This window comes from Heptranchias perlo, chromosome 29 (genome assembly GCF_035084215.1).
Source record: "Heptranchias perlo isolate sHepPer1 chromosome 29, sHepPer1.hap1, whole genome shotgun sequence".
In the NCBI taxonomy this organism is placed as follows: domain Eukaryota; kingdom Metazoa; phylum Chordata; class Chondrichthyes; order Hexanchiformes; family Hexanchidae; genus Heptranchias; species Heptranchias perlo.
In genome coordinates, this window is record NC_090353.1 from 5,171,053 (window position 1) to 5,186,651 (window position 15,599).

The following is a 15,599-nucleotide window of genomic DNA, read 5'->3' on the forward strand; positions in this document are numbered from 1 at the left end:
TTAAATTCTTTTTTGAACACCTCCCACTGACCTTCTGTTACTTTACTCATTAACAGATTTGCCCAGTTTATTGCGGACAGTCTCTGTCTCATCCCGTTGAAGTCGGCCTTACCTAAATTTCGAATCTTAGTAGTTGATACGGGTTTCTCTGTTTCAAACACAATGTTGAACTCGATCATATTATGATCGCCAATAGATAAATGTTCACGCACCATTAGGCTGTTAACTAATTCTGGCTCATTACTCATTAAATCTAATACGGCCTGCCCCCTTGTTGGTTCTAGGACATATTGTTGCAGAAAGCTGTCCTGAACACACTCAAGAAATTTGCTACCTTTCTGACATGAGCTTGTCTGCTTATCCCAATCTATATGAAAGTTAAAATCCCCCATTAAAACCACTCTGCCTTTTCTACGTGCTTGTCTAATCTCTGCATTTATACATTCTGCCACTTCACAGCTGCGACCAGGGGGCCTACACACATTTCCCACCATAGCCTTAAATCCTTTTCTATTTCTTAATTTTACCCATAATGTCTCCACTGCCTGCTTACCTCTCGTTATATCCTCTCTTATCATTGAAGTAATTTCATTCTTAATCCTAAGGCTACTCCTCCCCCTCTACCAGTGTCCCTATCCTTCCTATAACCCTTATAACCTGATATATTCAGTTCCCAGTCCTGACCGTCTTGCAGCCATATCTCAGCAATGGCTACCATGTCGTACCCTCTAAGTTGAATTTGAGCCTGCAATTCATTCAGTTTGTTCCTTATACTCTGTGCGTTTGTATAAAGAACGCTTATTTGGGCCTTGCACCCATATCTGTCCTTCTGTTTTTCTCACACATTTCTCATTTCGTTCTCCTGATTTAATTACTTTACATCTTTTAGTTTTCGCTTTACCCGTAGTGCCTAAAGCATAATTTCTTACTATTACTCTACTCTCTTCCTTTTTGCTTGTTTTAGAATTATTATTTATACTACCTCTTCCAACTGAGCCCTCCCCCCACCCACCCACTCTCTTTTCCCCCCCCCCCCCCACCACCCCCCCATTTACTAGTGTAAAGTCCTTGTGACCGTCCTATTTATCCTTTCCGCCAGGACCCTGGTCCCAGCCTAGTTCAGATGGAGCCTATCCCAGCGGTACAGTTCCCTCCTGTTCCAATACTGGTGCCAGTGTCCCATGAAATGGAACCCCTTCTTCCCACACCACTCCTTCAGCCACATGTTTACCTCCCTAATTTGCTTATCCCTACGCCAATTTGCACATGACTCGGGTAATAATCTAGAGATTATAACCCTTGAGGTCTTTTTAAAAAAAATCTAGCTCCTAGTACTCTCTGAACAGGACCTCTTGCCTACTCTTTCCTATGTTGTTGCTCGCAGTGTGGACCACAACAACTGGATCCTCCCCCTCCCTCTCCAATATTTTTTCAAACCGGTTCAAGATGTCCCACACCTTGGCACCAGCTAGGTAACATAACATGTGGAACTCTCAATCCTGCTTACAAAGGATGCTATCGGTCCCCCTAATTATTTAATCCCCTAAAATTACCACATCACGCTTCTCCTCCTCCTCCTCCCATTGGACAGCCTCCTGCTCCAAGGTGCCATAACGTAAGCAGGAAAAATAAAAATGTCTTATTTCATTTCATTTAATTATACTGCTGCCTGAATGTTTTTTGTCAGTATTGGTTAGAGGAGTTATAATGGGTTCTACAGCACAGTCCTTAGGATGGGACGTTAAACCGAGACCCCGTCTGCTTCTCAGGTGGGCGTAAAAGATCCCATGACACTATTCAAAGAAGAGCAGGGGCGTTCTCCCCGTTATCCCTCAACCAACATCACTAAAAACAGATTATCTGGTCTTCACAGCAATAAGTCTGGTGGCTCAGATGACGTGTGCTTTTCACCAGCCAGTTGCTTGCTCTATGAAATGGTACAAACTGTGCAGAAGTGTACATCTGTGACTGTCCCCCTCACACTCTGTGTGGTAATCTGAGGCCATCTTATTTTATTTGTAGATTTTTTTTCTTCCCAGTTAAGCCCTTGAATTTAATGGCTGCTGATTGGCATCGTTCACTATTGAGTTCAGAATTGAGCATGTTCTGTCATGCCTTCATTCTGTTTTTTTTTATTCGTTCATGGAATGTGGACATCGCTGGCGAGGCCAGCATTTATTGCCCATCCCTAATTGCCCTTGAGAACGTGGTGGTGGTTTTCAGTGACCAGCTATATAAGCAGAAATTTTAACTTTGCTTGTAACGATTATGTAAGTCAGCAGTATACCTGATGTCTATAAAATGTGAAACACAATCTCCAGTTTTTATTATAATATATATATATAAAGCTAACAGCAAATGTTTTTATAAATATTAAGAGAAAGAGAGTAGTAAAGGGGAATGTGGGCCTATTAAAGACAGATGCAGGCAAGACTATAATGGACAATAAGGAAATGGCAGACTTGTTAAATGAGCACTTTGTATCCATATTCACAATGGAGGAAGAGGACAAAATACCAGTGGTACAAGGGAACCTAAAAATAAGTCAAGGGGAGGAACTTGATGGATTTAATAGAAGTAAAAAAAAAACTATAATAGAGAAAATAATGAGACTTAAGATAGACACATCTCCAGGACTTGATGATTTCCACCCCAGAGTATTAAACCAAATAGGTGAGGAAATTGCAGATCTGTTAGTCATCATTTTCCAAAGCACCCTAGATTGGGGAATTGTGCTTTTGGATTGGAAATGTCACTCCATTATTTAAGAGGAGAGGAATGGAGAAACCAGATAACTACAGAGACTTGAACAGTGTGATCAAGTTACTGGAATCTATCAGAGACAGAGTGATTGAGCACTTGGACAAGTATCAGCTGATTAAAAAGAGTCAGCATGGATTTGTGAAGGACAGGTTAGGGTCATGTCTGACCAGTCCAGTAGAATTTTTTGAGGAGGTCACTAGCATGGTAGACAAGGGAGTGTCTATGGATGTTGTCTATACAGACTTCCAGAAAGCATTTAATAAGGATCTAAACAAGAGATTACTAGCAAAAATGAAAGCACAGGAATTAGAGGCATGGACTGGTAATTGGTTGGTAGGCAATAGACAGAGTAGGGATAAAGGGTATATATTCTGATTGGCAGGATGTGAAAAGTGGTGTTCCCCGGGGATCTGTACCGTGGCCTCAGCTTTTCACCATTTGAAGGAATAGAGAATTGTATATCCAAGTTTGTAGATGACATTAAGTAAGGAGGCACATTAAGTTGTGTTGATGGAAGTAGGAAGTTACAAAGGGACATAGACAGAATGAGTGGGCAAAACTATGGCAGGTGGAGTTCACTGTGGAGCAGTGTGAGGTCATCCACTTTGGAGAGAGACTAGGAGCTGTGGAGGAGCAAAGAGGGTGTATGTACACAGATCACGAAAAGATAGTGCACAGCTACAAAAAGTACTGTTGGCCTTTATCTCAAGGGGTTGGAAATCAAAAGTGAGGACATTATGCTTCAGTTGCATAGATCCTTTGTTAGACCCCATCTGGAGTACTGCATTCAGTTTTGGGCACCGCATCTCAGGAAAGATACATCGGCCTTGGAGGGGGTTCAGTGCAGATTTACCAGAATGATACCAAGGCTTTATTGGTTAAATTGAGGTCGGGTCACATAAACTTGGCTTGTATTCCCTTGAGTTTAGAAGGTTAAGTGGGGGGATCCAAACAAGGTGTTTAAAAAGATAAAGGGATTTGATAGAGAGAAATTGTTTCTTCTGGGGGAATCCACCACAAGGAAGCATAATCATAAAATTGGAGCCAGGCCATTCAGGAGTAAAATCAGAAAGCACTTTTTCACACAAAGGGTAGTGGAAATCTGGAACTCTCCCCAAAAGACTGTGATTAATAGTTTTTATTAGGTAAGGGTATTAAGCGATATGGAGCAAAGGCTCCATGTGGAGTTGAGGTACAGGTCAGCCATGATCTAATTGAATGGGCTCAAGGGGCTGAATTGCCTACTCCTGTTCAAATGTTCCTAGGTCCTCAGATGTGTCATGTTGGTCCAGAGCTTAGACTGCCTTGGTCGTTGTGGGAGGTGGCGGTGCGAGTGTGTGTGTCGCACTGTGCTCTCCCCATCATTTTGTTGCCATGTTCTGATTCTTTTTCTTCCTCCTCCTCCTCCTCCTCTTGGACTTTCTGGTCTGGGCACCATTCTTTGCTTGACTGGTTGGACAGCTAAGGCTTTTGTCAACTCACTCTTTATTCAGCCACCAAGAGGTGCACTGTTTTCTTTTCATCCTCTTTTCTATATGGAGGAGTTAGAACTTCATGCACCAGCTGTGATTAGGGCTTTAACAACAGCGATGCAATCAGGTCAAATGCTATCACTTGATTGGATAAAAAACAAGATTGAAACGGGCTTTGAGCCAATCAGATAGATTTCAAATAATAGGACCCAAGCTTTGATAATAGATGATTAGCTGATTGAGGCGGAGGAAAACCAGCTTAATAAAGACACAATAGATGATAAAAAATAAAAAGGGAGCAAGAGAACAGAAATATTCTGTTTATTTAGTAATCTTTATATGTTTTATAGTAATAATTACTCTAGATATTTCAGTATTACTGAAAAAGGTTGCTATCTGAGAGTGGGGACGTGAGGTGGGCCGTTAAAAGGAGCTCCTTTGATGTGATAGTTGGCAGATGAAATGTGCAGTGTGGAATTGAACCATTCACACAACGAGGATCCGCAGGTTTCATTTCTGGTCTGTGCTGAGTTAACTGATTTCAGGGGTGGTGAAGGGCAAACTAGAGTTGGCCTCAGCCCCCGAGGACATAGAGGGGCTCCAATGACTGCAACTGGAGTTTGCTTGTCTGCGCATTGTGGCAAGGAAAAGTTTAGGCTTAGTTTTGATGGCCGCTATTGTAGAATAGCTCTCTGACTCACCATCTACGCTTATACATGAAGAATGGTCACTTGGGCGAAATGTGGTCAAATATTATTCTTCAGTGAAATACAAAAATAGCAGCAGTCATTTAAACAATAGTAAAGAATGGAATTCTAATCTCACCTAAAACTGGGCCTGGTTCATAGCCTGGAAATGGGCTGTATTTCTATGACGAATATGTGTTTGTTTATTAACAACATGTAGCAACTTGGTGTGTTCTTTCTACACAGGACACAGGGAAAGAACAGGAGCAAAATTATCGTGAGAGGGAAGAGATACTCTATAAGATGCACTGTGAACAAACTCTGAAAAGACCTGATATTGGGTAAAGAGATCATTGAATCACTCTACTTTCCAAGTCATGACGAAGAGGGTATCTAATCAGAATTAAAAGTATAAAGCTTCCGTCATAGCTCAGTGTGTAAATGCATCAGCTGTTGTAATACTGAGCCATTCAGACCAAAAAGGGTCCAACTTTGGATTGGTTGGTGCTTCTTTAGTTGATCTCAACCAGCAAAGCAATGTGGGTGCAAAAATTCCCAAATGTTCCCAGGATACAGAGGGGAAAAGTGACCAGGGTTCTCACTCTTACTATTTAGTGACCCTTGCCTGGTGGAGCTTGTGTGTGGATGGGAGTGGGGCTCAGCTATAATGGTCATCACGATGGAATTGTGCACCAGCATTTTCTGCCAGCTCAGGTATGAGGAAGGCCTTTGTGGCAGAGGTATCACTGGGTTGACAGCATCTATGAAACTGTTACTCAGTATAGAGAGGAAAGCCTTCGGGAGAGGAAGAGTAAGTAAAGCAAATCAGAGGGGAAAAGAAATATAATTGCAAGTTTCTAATGGAGTTGGTAGCTGTTATAAATTTTGGTTCTGCACTAGATATTCTCTTGGGTCCAGAGTCACTGGTCACTCCTATAAGTGGACCCTATGTCCCCTAAATCAGGAGTGTATGTTTACTATCCAATACCTAGTTAAACGATAGCGTGACCCAGGTTGTAACAATAAGACCCCTCGTTTTTGTACTGATCTTGCATATTCTTCATGTGCAGTTCTCCTATCTTTTAGAAAATGAACTGATAAAACTCTAGTGAGATGAGGCCAACTGTAAAACAAATTGGTATATTTCACATGAAGTACATGAATGAACATAATACGATTTCACAGCAAGTTTTACCTATTTCCTGTTGTTCCTCGTAACATCAAAAATAATAAATTGCACAAACTTTGCCCATGATTTGGGCCCACCTCACTTTATAAGTCAGTATCACTGACTGACACTAACATTTACTATTGCAGGCCGCATGTGTGCATGCCTCAATCTGGAGTCTCTCATAGCCTTCCTCTGACTGGAGAGAAAATGAGACCTGTCTGTTTCTCTCACGGTTCCAGAATCCCAAACTCCTGTGAGCCTCCATTTTTCATAGAGAGTGGGAAGTCAAATGCTTAAAATCTGCCTCTCCCTCAGTTCTGTGTCAAGCATTGGCACGCTGAACGGACAATCAAAACTACCAACTCAATCGAGGAGCTTCTGGCACCCCTTGGTGTGAGAGCTATGGCACCTGCTTTGCCTATTTAGCGAGGACCCTTGCTATGCTCAGTTAAAGGAATTCATTCTAACATTACAAGTGCAATTATTTTTAGGAGCTAGTAGATGGTTCCCATTACCTCAAACTAATCTGATATGCGACAAACACAATTCTGTAACTACTTTTTCTGGTACTCCAGGTAAAGGCCTGAATCAATGTGCATTCCTGGTAGTTAACACGTATGAGCTGAGCTTAATTTCATAACATTATAATATAGTATCATAGAATGGTTACAGCGAAGGAGGCCATCCGGCCAATCGAGCCCGTGCCGGCTCTTTATAAGAGCAATCCAGTTAGTCCCATTTCCCCATAGCCCTGCAAATTTTTTCTCTTCAAGTATTTATCCAATTCCTTTTTGAAAGCCGCAATTGAATCTGCTTCCACCACCCTTTCAGGCAGTGCATTCCAGATCATAACTACTCGCTGCGAAAAAAAAAAGTTTTTCCTCATGTCGTCTTTAGTTCTTTTGCCAATCACCTTAAATCTGTGTCCTCTGATTCTCGACCCTTCCGCCAATGGGAACAATTTCTCTTTATTTACTTTATCTAAATTCTTCATGATTTTGAACACTTCAATCAAACCTCCCCTTAATCTTCTTTGCTCTAAGGAGAACAACCTCAGCTTCTCCAGTCTACCCACATAACTAAAGTCCCTCATCCCTGGAACCAGTCTAGTAAATCTTTTCTGCACCCTCTCCAAGGCCTTCACATCCTTCCTAAAGTGCAGTGCCCAGAATTGGACACAATACTCCAGCTGTGAGTGTTTTGTAAAGGTTCAACATAAACTCCTTACTTTTGTACTCTATGCCTCTATTCATAAAGCCCAGGATCCCATATGCTTATTTAACTGCTTTCTCAACCTGACCTGCCACCTTCAAACATTTGTGCACATTTACCCCCAGGTCTCTCTATTCCTGCACCCCTATTAGAATTGTACCCTTCAGTTTATATTGCCTCTCCTCATTCTTCCTGCCAAAATGTATCACTTCGCACTTCTCTGCATTAAATTTCATCTGCCGTGTGTCTGCCTGTTCTACCAACCTGCCTTTGTTCTCTTGAAGTCTATTACTGGCCTCCTCACTGTTTATTACACTTCCAAGTTTAGTGTCATCTGCAAATTTTGAAATTGTGCCCTGTACATCCAAGTCATCAATATATATCAAAGAAAGCAGCGATCCTAGTCTCGACCCCTGGGAACACTTCTGTACACCTCCCTCCAGTCCGAAAAACAACCGTTCACCTCTACTCTCTGTTTCCTGTCACTTAGCCAATTCCGTATCCATGCTGCCACTGCCTCTTTTATTCCATGGGCTTCCATTTTGCTGACAAGTCTATTGTGCGGCACTTTATCAAACGCCTTTTGAAAGTCTATATACACATCATCAAGCACATTGCCCTCATCAACGCTCTCTGTTACCTCATCAAAAAGCTCAATCAAGTTAAATACAATTTGCCTTTAACAATTCCGTGCTGGCTTTCTTTTATTAATCCACACTTGTCCAAATGACCCTTAATTTTATCCTGGATTATCGTTTCTAAAAGCTTCCCCACCACTGAGGCTAAACTGGCCTTTAATAGCCGGCTTTATCCTTACACCTTTTTTTGAACAAGGGTGTAACATTTGCATTTCTCCAGTCGTCTGGCACCACCCCTGTATCTAAGGAGGATTGGAAGATTATGGCCAGCACCTCTGTAATTTCCACCCATACTTCCCTCAACAACCTAGGATGTATCCCATCCAGACCGGGTGACTTATCTACTTTAAGTACAACCAGCCTTTCTAGTATCTCCTGTTTATCAATTTTCACCCCATCCAGTATCTCGACTACCTCCTCTTTTGCTGTGACTCTGGCAGCATCTTCTTCCTTGGTAAAGTCAGATATGCAAAGTACTCATTTGGTACCTCAGCCATGCCCTCTGCCTCCATGAGGAGATCTCCTTTTTGGTCCGTAATCAGCCCCACCCCTCCTCTTACTACCCATTTACTATTTATATGCCTGTAGAAGACTTTTGGATTCCCTTTTATGTTAGCCGCCAGTCTATTCTTGTACTTCCTCTTTGCCCCTCTTGTTTCCTTTTTCACTTCCCGGGTTCCCTCCCACAGTGATACCAGACCAAAGGACCCAACCTTGCTGCCAAACCCCAGCCGCCCCATTGCACGACTCTTGAACCCCAGCCGCCCCATTGCACGACTCTCGAACCCCAGCCGCCCCATTGCACGACTCTCGAACCCCAGCCGCCCCATTGCACGACTCTCGAACCCCAGCCGCCCCATTGCACGACTCTCGAACCCCAGCCGCCCCATTGCACGACTCTCGAACCCCAGCCGCCCCATTGCACGACTCTCGAACCCCAGCCGCCCCGTTGCACGACTCTCGAACCCCAGCCGCCCCGTTGCACGACTCCCGAACCCCAGCCGCCCCGTTGCACGACTCTCGAACCCCAGCCGCCCCGTTGCACGACTCTCGAACCCCAGCCGCCCCGTTGCACGACTCCCGAACCCCAGCCGCCCCGTTGCACGACTCCCGAACCCCAGCCGCCCCGTTGCACGACTCCCGAACCCCAGCCGCCCCATTGCACGACTCCCGAACCCCAGCCGCCCCATTGCACGACTCCCGAACCCCAGCCGCCCCCACTGCACGACTCCCGAACCCCAGCCGCCCCATTGCACGACTCCCGAACCCCAGCCGCCCCACTGCACGACTCCCGAACCCCAGCCGCCCCACTGCACGACTCCCGAACCCCAGCCGCCCCACTGCACGACTCCCGAACCCCAGCCGCCCCACTGCACGACTCCCGAACCCCAGCCGCCCCACTGCACGACTCCCGAACCCCAGCCGCCCCACTGCACGACTCCCGAACCCCAGCCGCCCCACTGCACTATTGTCAATGCCCAAGATCATCCCCCAATTGGTACCAAAGTCCAACACTACCCCCAAGTGCAGTTAATGCCCACTCCCCCTCCAGAAAATAATAAATACCACAGATCCACCTCTAAAATGGAATTAGATTTATTCGGTTACTGTAAATCAGTGGCTCTGATGTTATCCTCAGATCTCCCATGTATTGCCCATGGTGGGTTGGAGGGTGTGTTGTTTAATAACAATAGTACATGTAGTGGATAAGATCAGGGCCTTTGATTTGCACTAACTCAAGTTCCATTTTTGTTCAAATATATTCTGGGATTTTTTTTTTAACTGGGAATTGGACTTCACAACTCTCCATTCTTCTGTTCAGACTGTGAATGGCCAAATGATGTTTCTCTCACACAGTCTTCAGGTAAAGCAGGGTTAGAGAGCAGAGGATAATTGAACCAGGGTGTGCAAACATAAATCAGTACTTATTTTAAAGTAACTGTGCCCTTTCTTTAATATAATGTAATTTTATATTTATCCTTTGTTCTGACATAATTGTGGAGGAGCAATGTGGGATTTGGCAGGACTGGGGTGGTGGAATGTGAGGTTTGGCTCACTGCTGGATTCCTGGTGTCTAACAGCATTAAGGGAGATGGAAGGCATGGGCTTGACAGCATTGGGGTGTGGATGCTCCACATCTGGCAGCATTGGGGTATGGATGTATCACATCTGGCAGCATTGGGGTATGGATGTATCACATCTGGCAGCATTGGGGTATGGATGTATCACATCTGGCAGCAGTGGTTTGTAACTTTGTGAGATTTCTGTAAACATTAAATTTGGTATTTTGTGATTCGGCTCCTGGAAGTATACCTCTGCGTCAGCCCCTCTCTCTCTTTGTGTCTCTCTGTCTTTTCCTCACCCCCTGACTTTATCTGCCTCTCTTTCGCTGTCACTCCTTTTTATTTCTTTGTCTCTTTTTTCTGTCTCTCACCCCCCACCCTTCCCTTTCCTCTCTCTCATTAGAATATTTACATTTTCTAACAATCAACAAAACACTGGACTATTAGCTTTCAAAATTCAAGTTTTGTTTTTTAAAAAATAAATTAGGATGAGGAAATACATTTTGGTATGTGCATGTCTCTTGAAGTTTATAACAGTATAAAGATACAACAGGTGTTTAATTTGTTTCATGATTTTTCTCTTCCTTTCATTCACACACACACACATTCTGATTTTTAAAAAAAACATTTAATATAAATTTTACCTGAACAAAGATTTTGAAATTAATCCTCCAGCTTTTCTTCGAATAACTTTGAAAAAGGTCCAAATGGATATTGTAGAGAAGAAAAAGAAGCAGTATATTATCTAACTAGTTTAAATGCTGCAAATTCAACCTGGAAAATTGTGCATATCCTCAGTCTGTAGGATCTGCCTTCAGCTAATAGTTTCTGCTCTAGGTAAATGTATCAAGTCCTAGCCCGCGTTTTTGGGAGAGGCCGAAGCCTTCAAGTAAAAACTTTAATGATGATATTTTTAAAAATGTAATGGATAATTTTAGACATGTTATTGTGAAATGATAACATTTTTAAAATTTTGTTTGAAACTTTATTTTGAAAATTAGAAATTTCACTGGGATAAAATGGTGGCCAAAAGTTTTTACAAAGTATCTGACTAGTAGCGTGACGAATCAGAGTCAGTGGCGGGATCGAGAGAGGTGGTGGTGAGGTAGAGCTGGGTGTTATCAACGTACATGTGGAACCTGATGTGTTTTTGGATGATGTTGCCGAGGGGCAGCATGTAGATGAAAAACAGGAGGGGGCCAAGGATAGATCCTTGGGGGACTTCAGAGGTAATGGTGCGGGAGCGGGAAGAGAAGCCATTACATAGGAACAGGAGTAGGCCATTCAGCCCCTCGATTGAGCCTGTTCCGCCATCCAGTTAGATCATGGCTGATCTGTATCTTAACTCTATCTACCTGCCTTGGTTCCGTAACTGTTAATACCCTTAGAATCTTACATCCTTACCTAGCAAAAATTGCAGGGGATTCTCTGGCTGCGACTGGATAGATAGGAATGGAACCAGGTGAGGGCAGTCCCACCCAGCTGGACAATGGAGGAAAGGCATTGGAGGAGGATGGTGTAGTCAAACATGTCAAAGGCTGCAGGCAGGTCGAGAAGGATGAGGAGGGATAGTTTACCACCATCACAGTCACATAGGATGTCATTTGTGACTTTGATAAGGGCTGTTTCAGTGCTGTGGCAGGGGCGGAAACCTGACTTGAAGGGGTTCAAACATGGAGTTGTGGGAAGATGGGCACAGATTTGGGAGGTGTCAAAATGTTCAAGGACTTTGGAGAGGAATGTGAGGTTGGAGATGGCCGATAGTTTGGAAGGACAGAGGGTTCAAGGGTGGGTTTTTTGAGGAGGAGGGTGGTGACGGCAAATTTGAAGGGGAGGGGGACAGTACCTGAGGAGAGGGAACCGTTAACAGAATCAGCTAGCATGGGGGGCCAGGAAGGGAAGTTGGGTGGGAATAGGGTCAAGGGAGCAGGAGGTGGGTCTCCTAGACAAGATGAGCTCGGAGAGGTCATGAGAGAAGATAGGAGAGAAATTAGAGAAAGGTGCAAATTCAGGGCTAGGGCAGGGAATTTTTCATTATAAATGTTGACATAACTTAAAGGATGTACCGTTTGTGGACACGAAGTGTGTATCATATATAAGATATATACAAGCGAGAGATAGGTGTATGCTTCTTATGTATGTATATGTACGCCCTATATACACACACATATACACACATACATATATCTTATAAAAATTTTTGCATATGAATAAGTTAGCATTATTGCAACAGCAGTGTAAAGAAGTAGATGTGAAGCTTGTAATAGTCACACATTTTACATGATACTTTTAATAGAGATAAATACATGCACGTTTGGATAGAGCTAATTAGCTACCACTGTTTCAGATAGTATATTACAGCCAACTACTGGTGGTGAAAGGGTACTGCACCAAAGTGATGAATTGTCTTCATTTTATCCTCATTAGTATGCCAATGAAGACTGTTCAATCTTGAGTTGTGAGGTTTCAACTCAAATGTCCCTCCGGTATTCATTTGTTTTTTTTATTTTGAGCAGGTACAGTCGAGATTGGAACAGTGACCCGAGTTGGAAGACAGAAGGATTTCCTGATCATTCTTGGCAGGGCACCAGGGATGGAAGAATGATGGGAAGGGATCTTACTCCAGCTGCAGCTCTCCAGAGGAGCCTGGGAGGTTTATACCGAATGGAACTGGCGGAGGCTCAGAGGACTGACCCTTCACTGGAGGCCGTGCGATATCAGGCCATGCATCCCAACAACAAGACAGATATTGATATGGGGAGTACATTCCTGTACAAGGAAGGGATATTGGTTCGACGGTGGAGTCCAAAGGAAGGCTTTTTCAAGGAGTCGGAAGTGTTTGAGGAGATAGTGGTCCCTGAGCTATATCGTGGTGAAATATTAAAGCTTGCCCACAACATTCCATCTACCGGACACCAAGGAGTTAAGCGTACAGGGCGTCGTGTGCTGCAGTACTTTTACTGGCCGTCTGTTTTCATGGATGTGGCACGGTATTGTAAGGCTTGTGAAAAATGTCAGTATTTGCATAAACTGGGAGATGTATCCAATCTGGGGTTACGGTCCCTACCCACTATCAACATACCATTTAAAAGGGTAAGCATCGATGTAGTGGGACCACTACCCTTCACAACTAACTCCGGGAAAAGGTACATCCTGATGGTGGTGGATTGTGCATCCAGATACCCAGACGCAACAGCACTTGCATCGGTGGAAGCAGACATAGTCGCCATGGCCCTGCTACTAATGTTTACACGGGTTGGGTTTCCAGAAGAAATTTTGTCCAACCAGGGTGCGAATTTCATGTCCCAGTTAGTCATGCAACTGAGGAGGCAGTGCCAAGACAAGCAGCTGCGGAGTACCCCGTACCATCCACAAGTGAATGGGCTGGTGGAGAGGTTCAATGGAACACTGAAACAAGTGCTTCGCACCTACGCTGAGCAGAACCCCTATGACTGGGATGAAAAGCTGCAGTACTTCCTGTTTGCCTGTAGGGAGGTGCCGCAGAAATTGACGGGGTTCTCGCCCTTTGAGCTTCTATACGGGCGCCGGGTACGTGGGACCTTGTTTCTGATCAAAGAGGCTTGGTCGGGGAAATGCTTTGGCGAGGATAAAAACGTGGTGGAGCATGTGCTGAAGGCGCGGGACGACTTGATCGCGTTAACAGAACATATTCAGGAAGATCAGGACCATTCGCAAAATGGCCGGAATCTCTGGTACTGCCACAACGCTGGGACCCGGGAGTATGAAATAGGCCAGAGAGTGCTGGTGTTACTGCCCGTGAAACGGCAAAAGGTGCAGCTTCACTGGGAAGGCCCATATACTGTGGTGGAGACAGGAAAATATGTGCATTATGCGGTTGCAATACCGTTCAATAAATTTCGGATTTACCACGTTAATATGTTGAAGCCTTACCTCGATTGCTAGGAGGTTACTGTGGTAGAGTAAAATGTTTGTATTTTTGATCTTCAGTTTGTTTCCTTGTTTTAGAGATTATATTGGTTCATTGATTTCATTAGAATTATTTCTTTGAAAAAGAGCTAGCGTTTAAGACCCAGAACCAGTAAACAGCACACCTGACCTGTGAGTTTGGGAATGTGCAAATTGCTGATACTACATTATAGATATCCTGTACATTCACCCTTTTACTTTGTGGGACCTGTCTCCTATTTGGTGGGAAGCATGAGGTATTCTTGGTTTTGTCTGGGACGAACTGAATCAGTGAGTTTCCAGAGCGAAGTGGTTAACAGATAAGGGATTAAAAGCAGGGGATTTGAAGGAGTAAGGGAGTCTTTTGCAGCCTGTGTCTGAACAGATTGTCAAGTTCTCATCAATACTCCGTACTTGAGGGAGATGATGATTTGAGCAGGATAACATGAAGGGCTGAATTTGCCATGGAGTGACAAGGAACTGTTAATTACCACAGACTCTTCAACTAAATCAGAAAATGTTCTTATGGAGGGTAATTGACCATTACAGACTTTCTCATTGTATATTTATTCGTATAATTAAATATATATGTACTTTTAATATCTGCCGATTATTGTGCTTCCTACTGCTGTTTATTGATAAATAAAGTAATTAGTTGCTTTAGTCTGTAAACGCCTGGTCTGCATCATAATATCCCCTGTTCAGAGAGGATTAGGCATCATTGTGCAAAACTGCATGAAGTTCACAAAGCAGATTACTGCAAGTGAGGTCATTGTTGGCCCTCGGTTATGGAATTCAAGGATTTGAAAGAAATGAAGGTTAGTAAAAACGCAAATCTGTGATAATTTGGGACAGTGATGGAAATATGTGAACTAGAGGCCGAAGTAGAAGGAAAGCTGAGTGATAAAAAGGAGGAGGAGCCACATGTGCAGTGACAGAATAACTTGCATTTATACAGCGCCTTTAAAACATCTCATGGTGCTTCAAAATAAAACCAAGCCAATTAGGACAGCTAACCAATAGCTTGGTCAAAGAGGTAGGTCTTAAGGAGGATCTTTAAGTAGGAGAGGGACGTGGAGAGGCGGATGGGTTGAAGGAAGGAATTCCAGAGCATGAAGCCGAGGTGACTGAAGGCATGGCCGCTAGTAGTGGGCCTAATGGAGGGGGGGTTGCACACAAGGCCAGAGTCAGAGGAACGGTGTTGGGGGGTGATTGTAGGGCTGGAGGGGTTACAGATACAGGAAGAGGTGAGGCCATAGAGTTAATTAAACACAAGGATGCAAATTGTAAATGTGAGGACAGGAATAATGGTGAGCTGGACTTGGTGGTGCAGAGAATGTGGGTAGCAAGTGTTTTGGAAGAGCTGAAGTTTAGAGAGTGGAGAATCAGAAGCCGGCCAGGAGAGTATCCCTGGCAACAGCCAACAGTGCAGTGGATCAATTGATAATCCTGTAAATGTATTAAATGATCTCACTCTAAATTTGGGAATGACGACATAGATGGTTTCCTAAAATAGTTTGTAGCCCCTCTGAAACCATAAAGAACCCATGAAGGAAGTACAAGACACAGAGGGGGAGATACACCTTTTGGGAAATTGAGGTAATGTTAAAAGATCCCTTTTTGGAAGGTGTATGGGTGTGGTATCTGGATTAGGAAGCACCAACCCT

General features: G+C 43.8%; 1 protein-coding gene across 4 annotated transcripts in view; it reads left to right on the top strand.

Moving 5' to 3' along the window:
* LOC137299338 (SAFB-like transcription modulator) overlaps nucleotides 1-14,604 on the top strand; it is a 74,968-nt gene extending 60,364 nt beyond the window's left edge. For 2 of the 4 annotated variants that reach the window (XM_067968005.1, XM_067968007.1), the window contains 2 exons: nucleotides 5,168-5,262; nucleotides 12,519-14,604. In XM_067968005.1, coding sequence (XP_067824106.1) covers nucleotides 5,168-5,262; nucleotides 12,519-13,929 — 1,506 coding nt within the window. In that variant the 3' untranslated portion in view covers nucleotides 13,930-14,604. The remainder of the gene's footprint in view (nucleotides 1-5,167; nucleotides 5,263-12,518) is intronic. The other 2 variants (XM_067968006.1, XM_067968008.1) reach the window with 2 other exon arrangements.
* The last annotated feature ends 995 nt before the right edge of the window (nucleotides 14,605-15,599 follow it).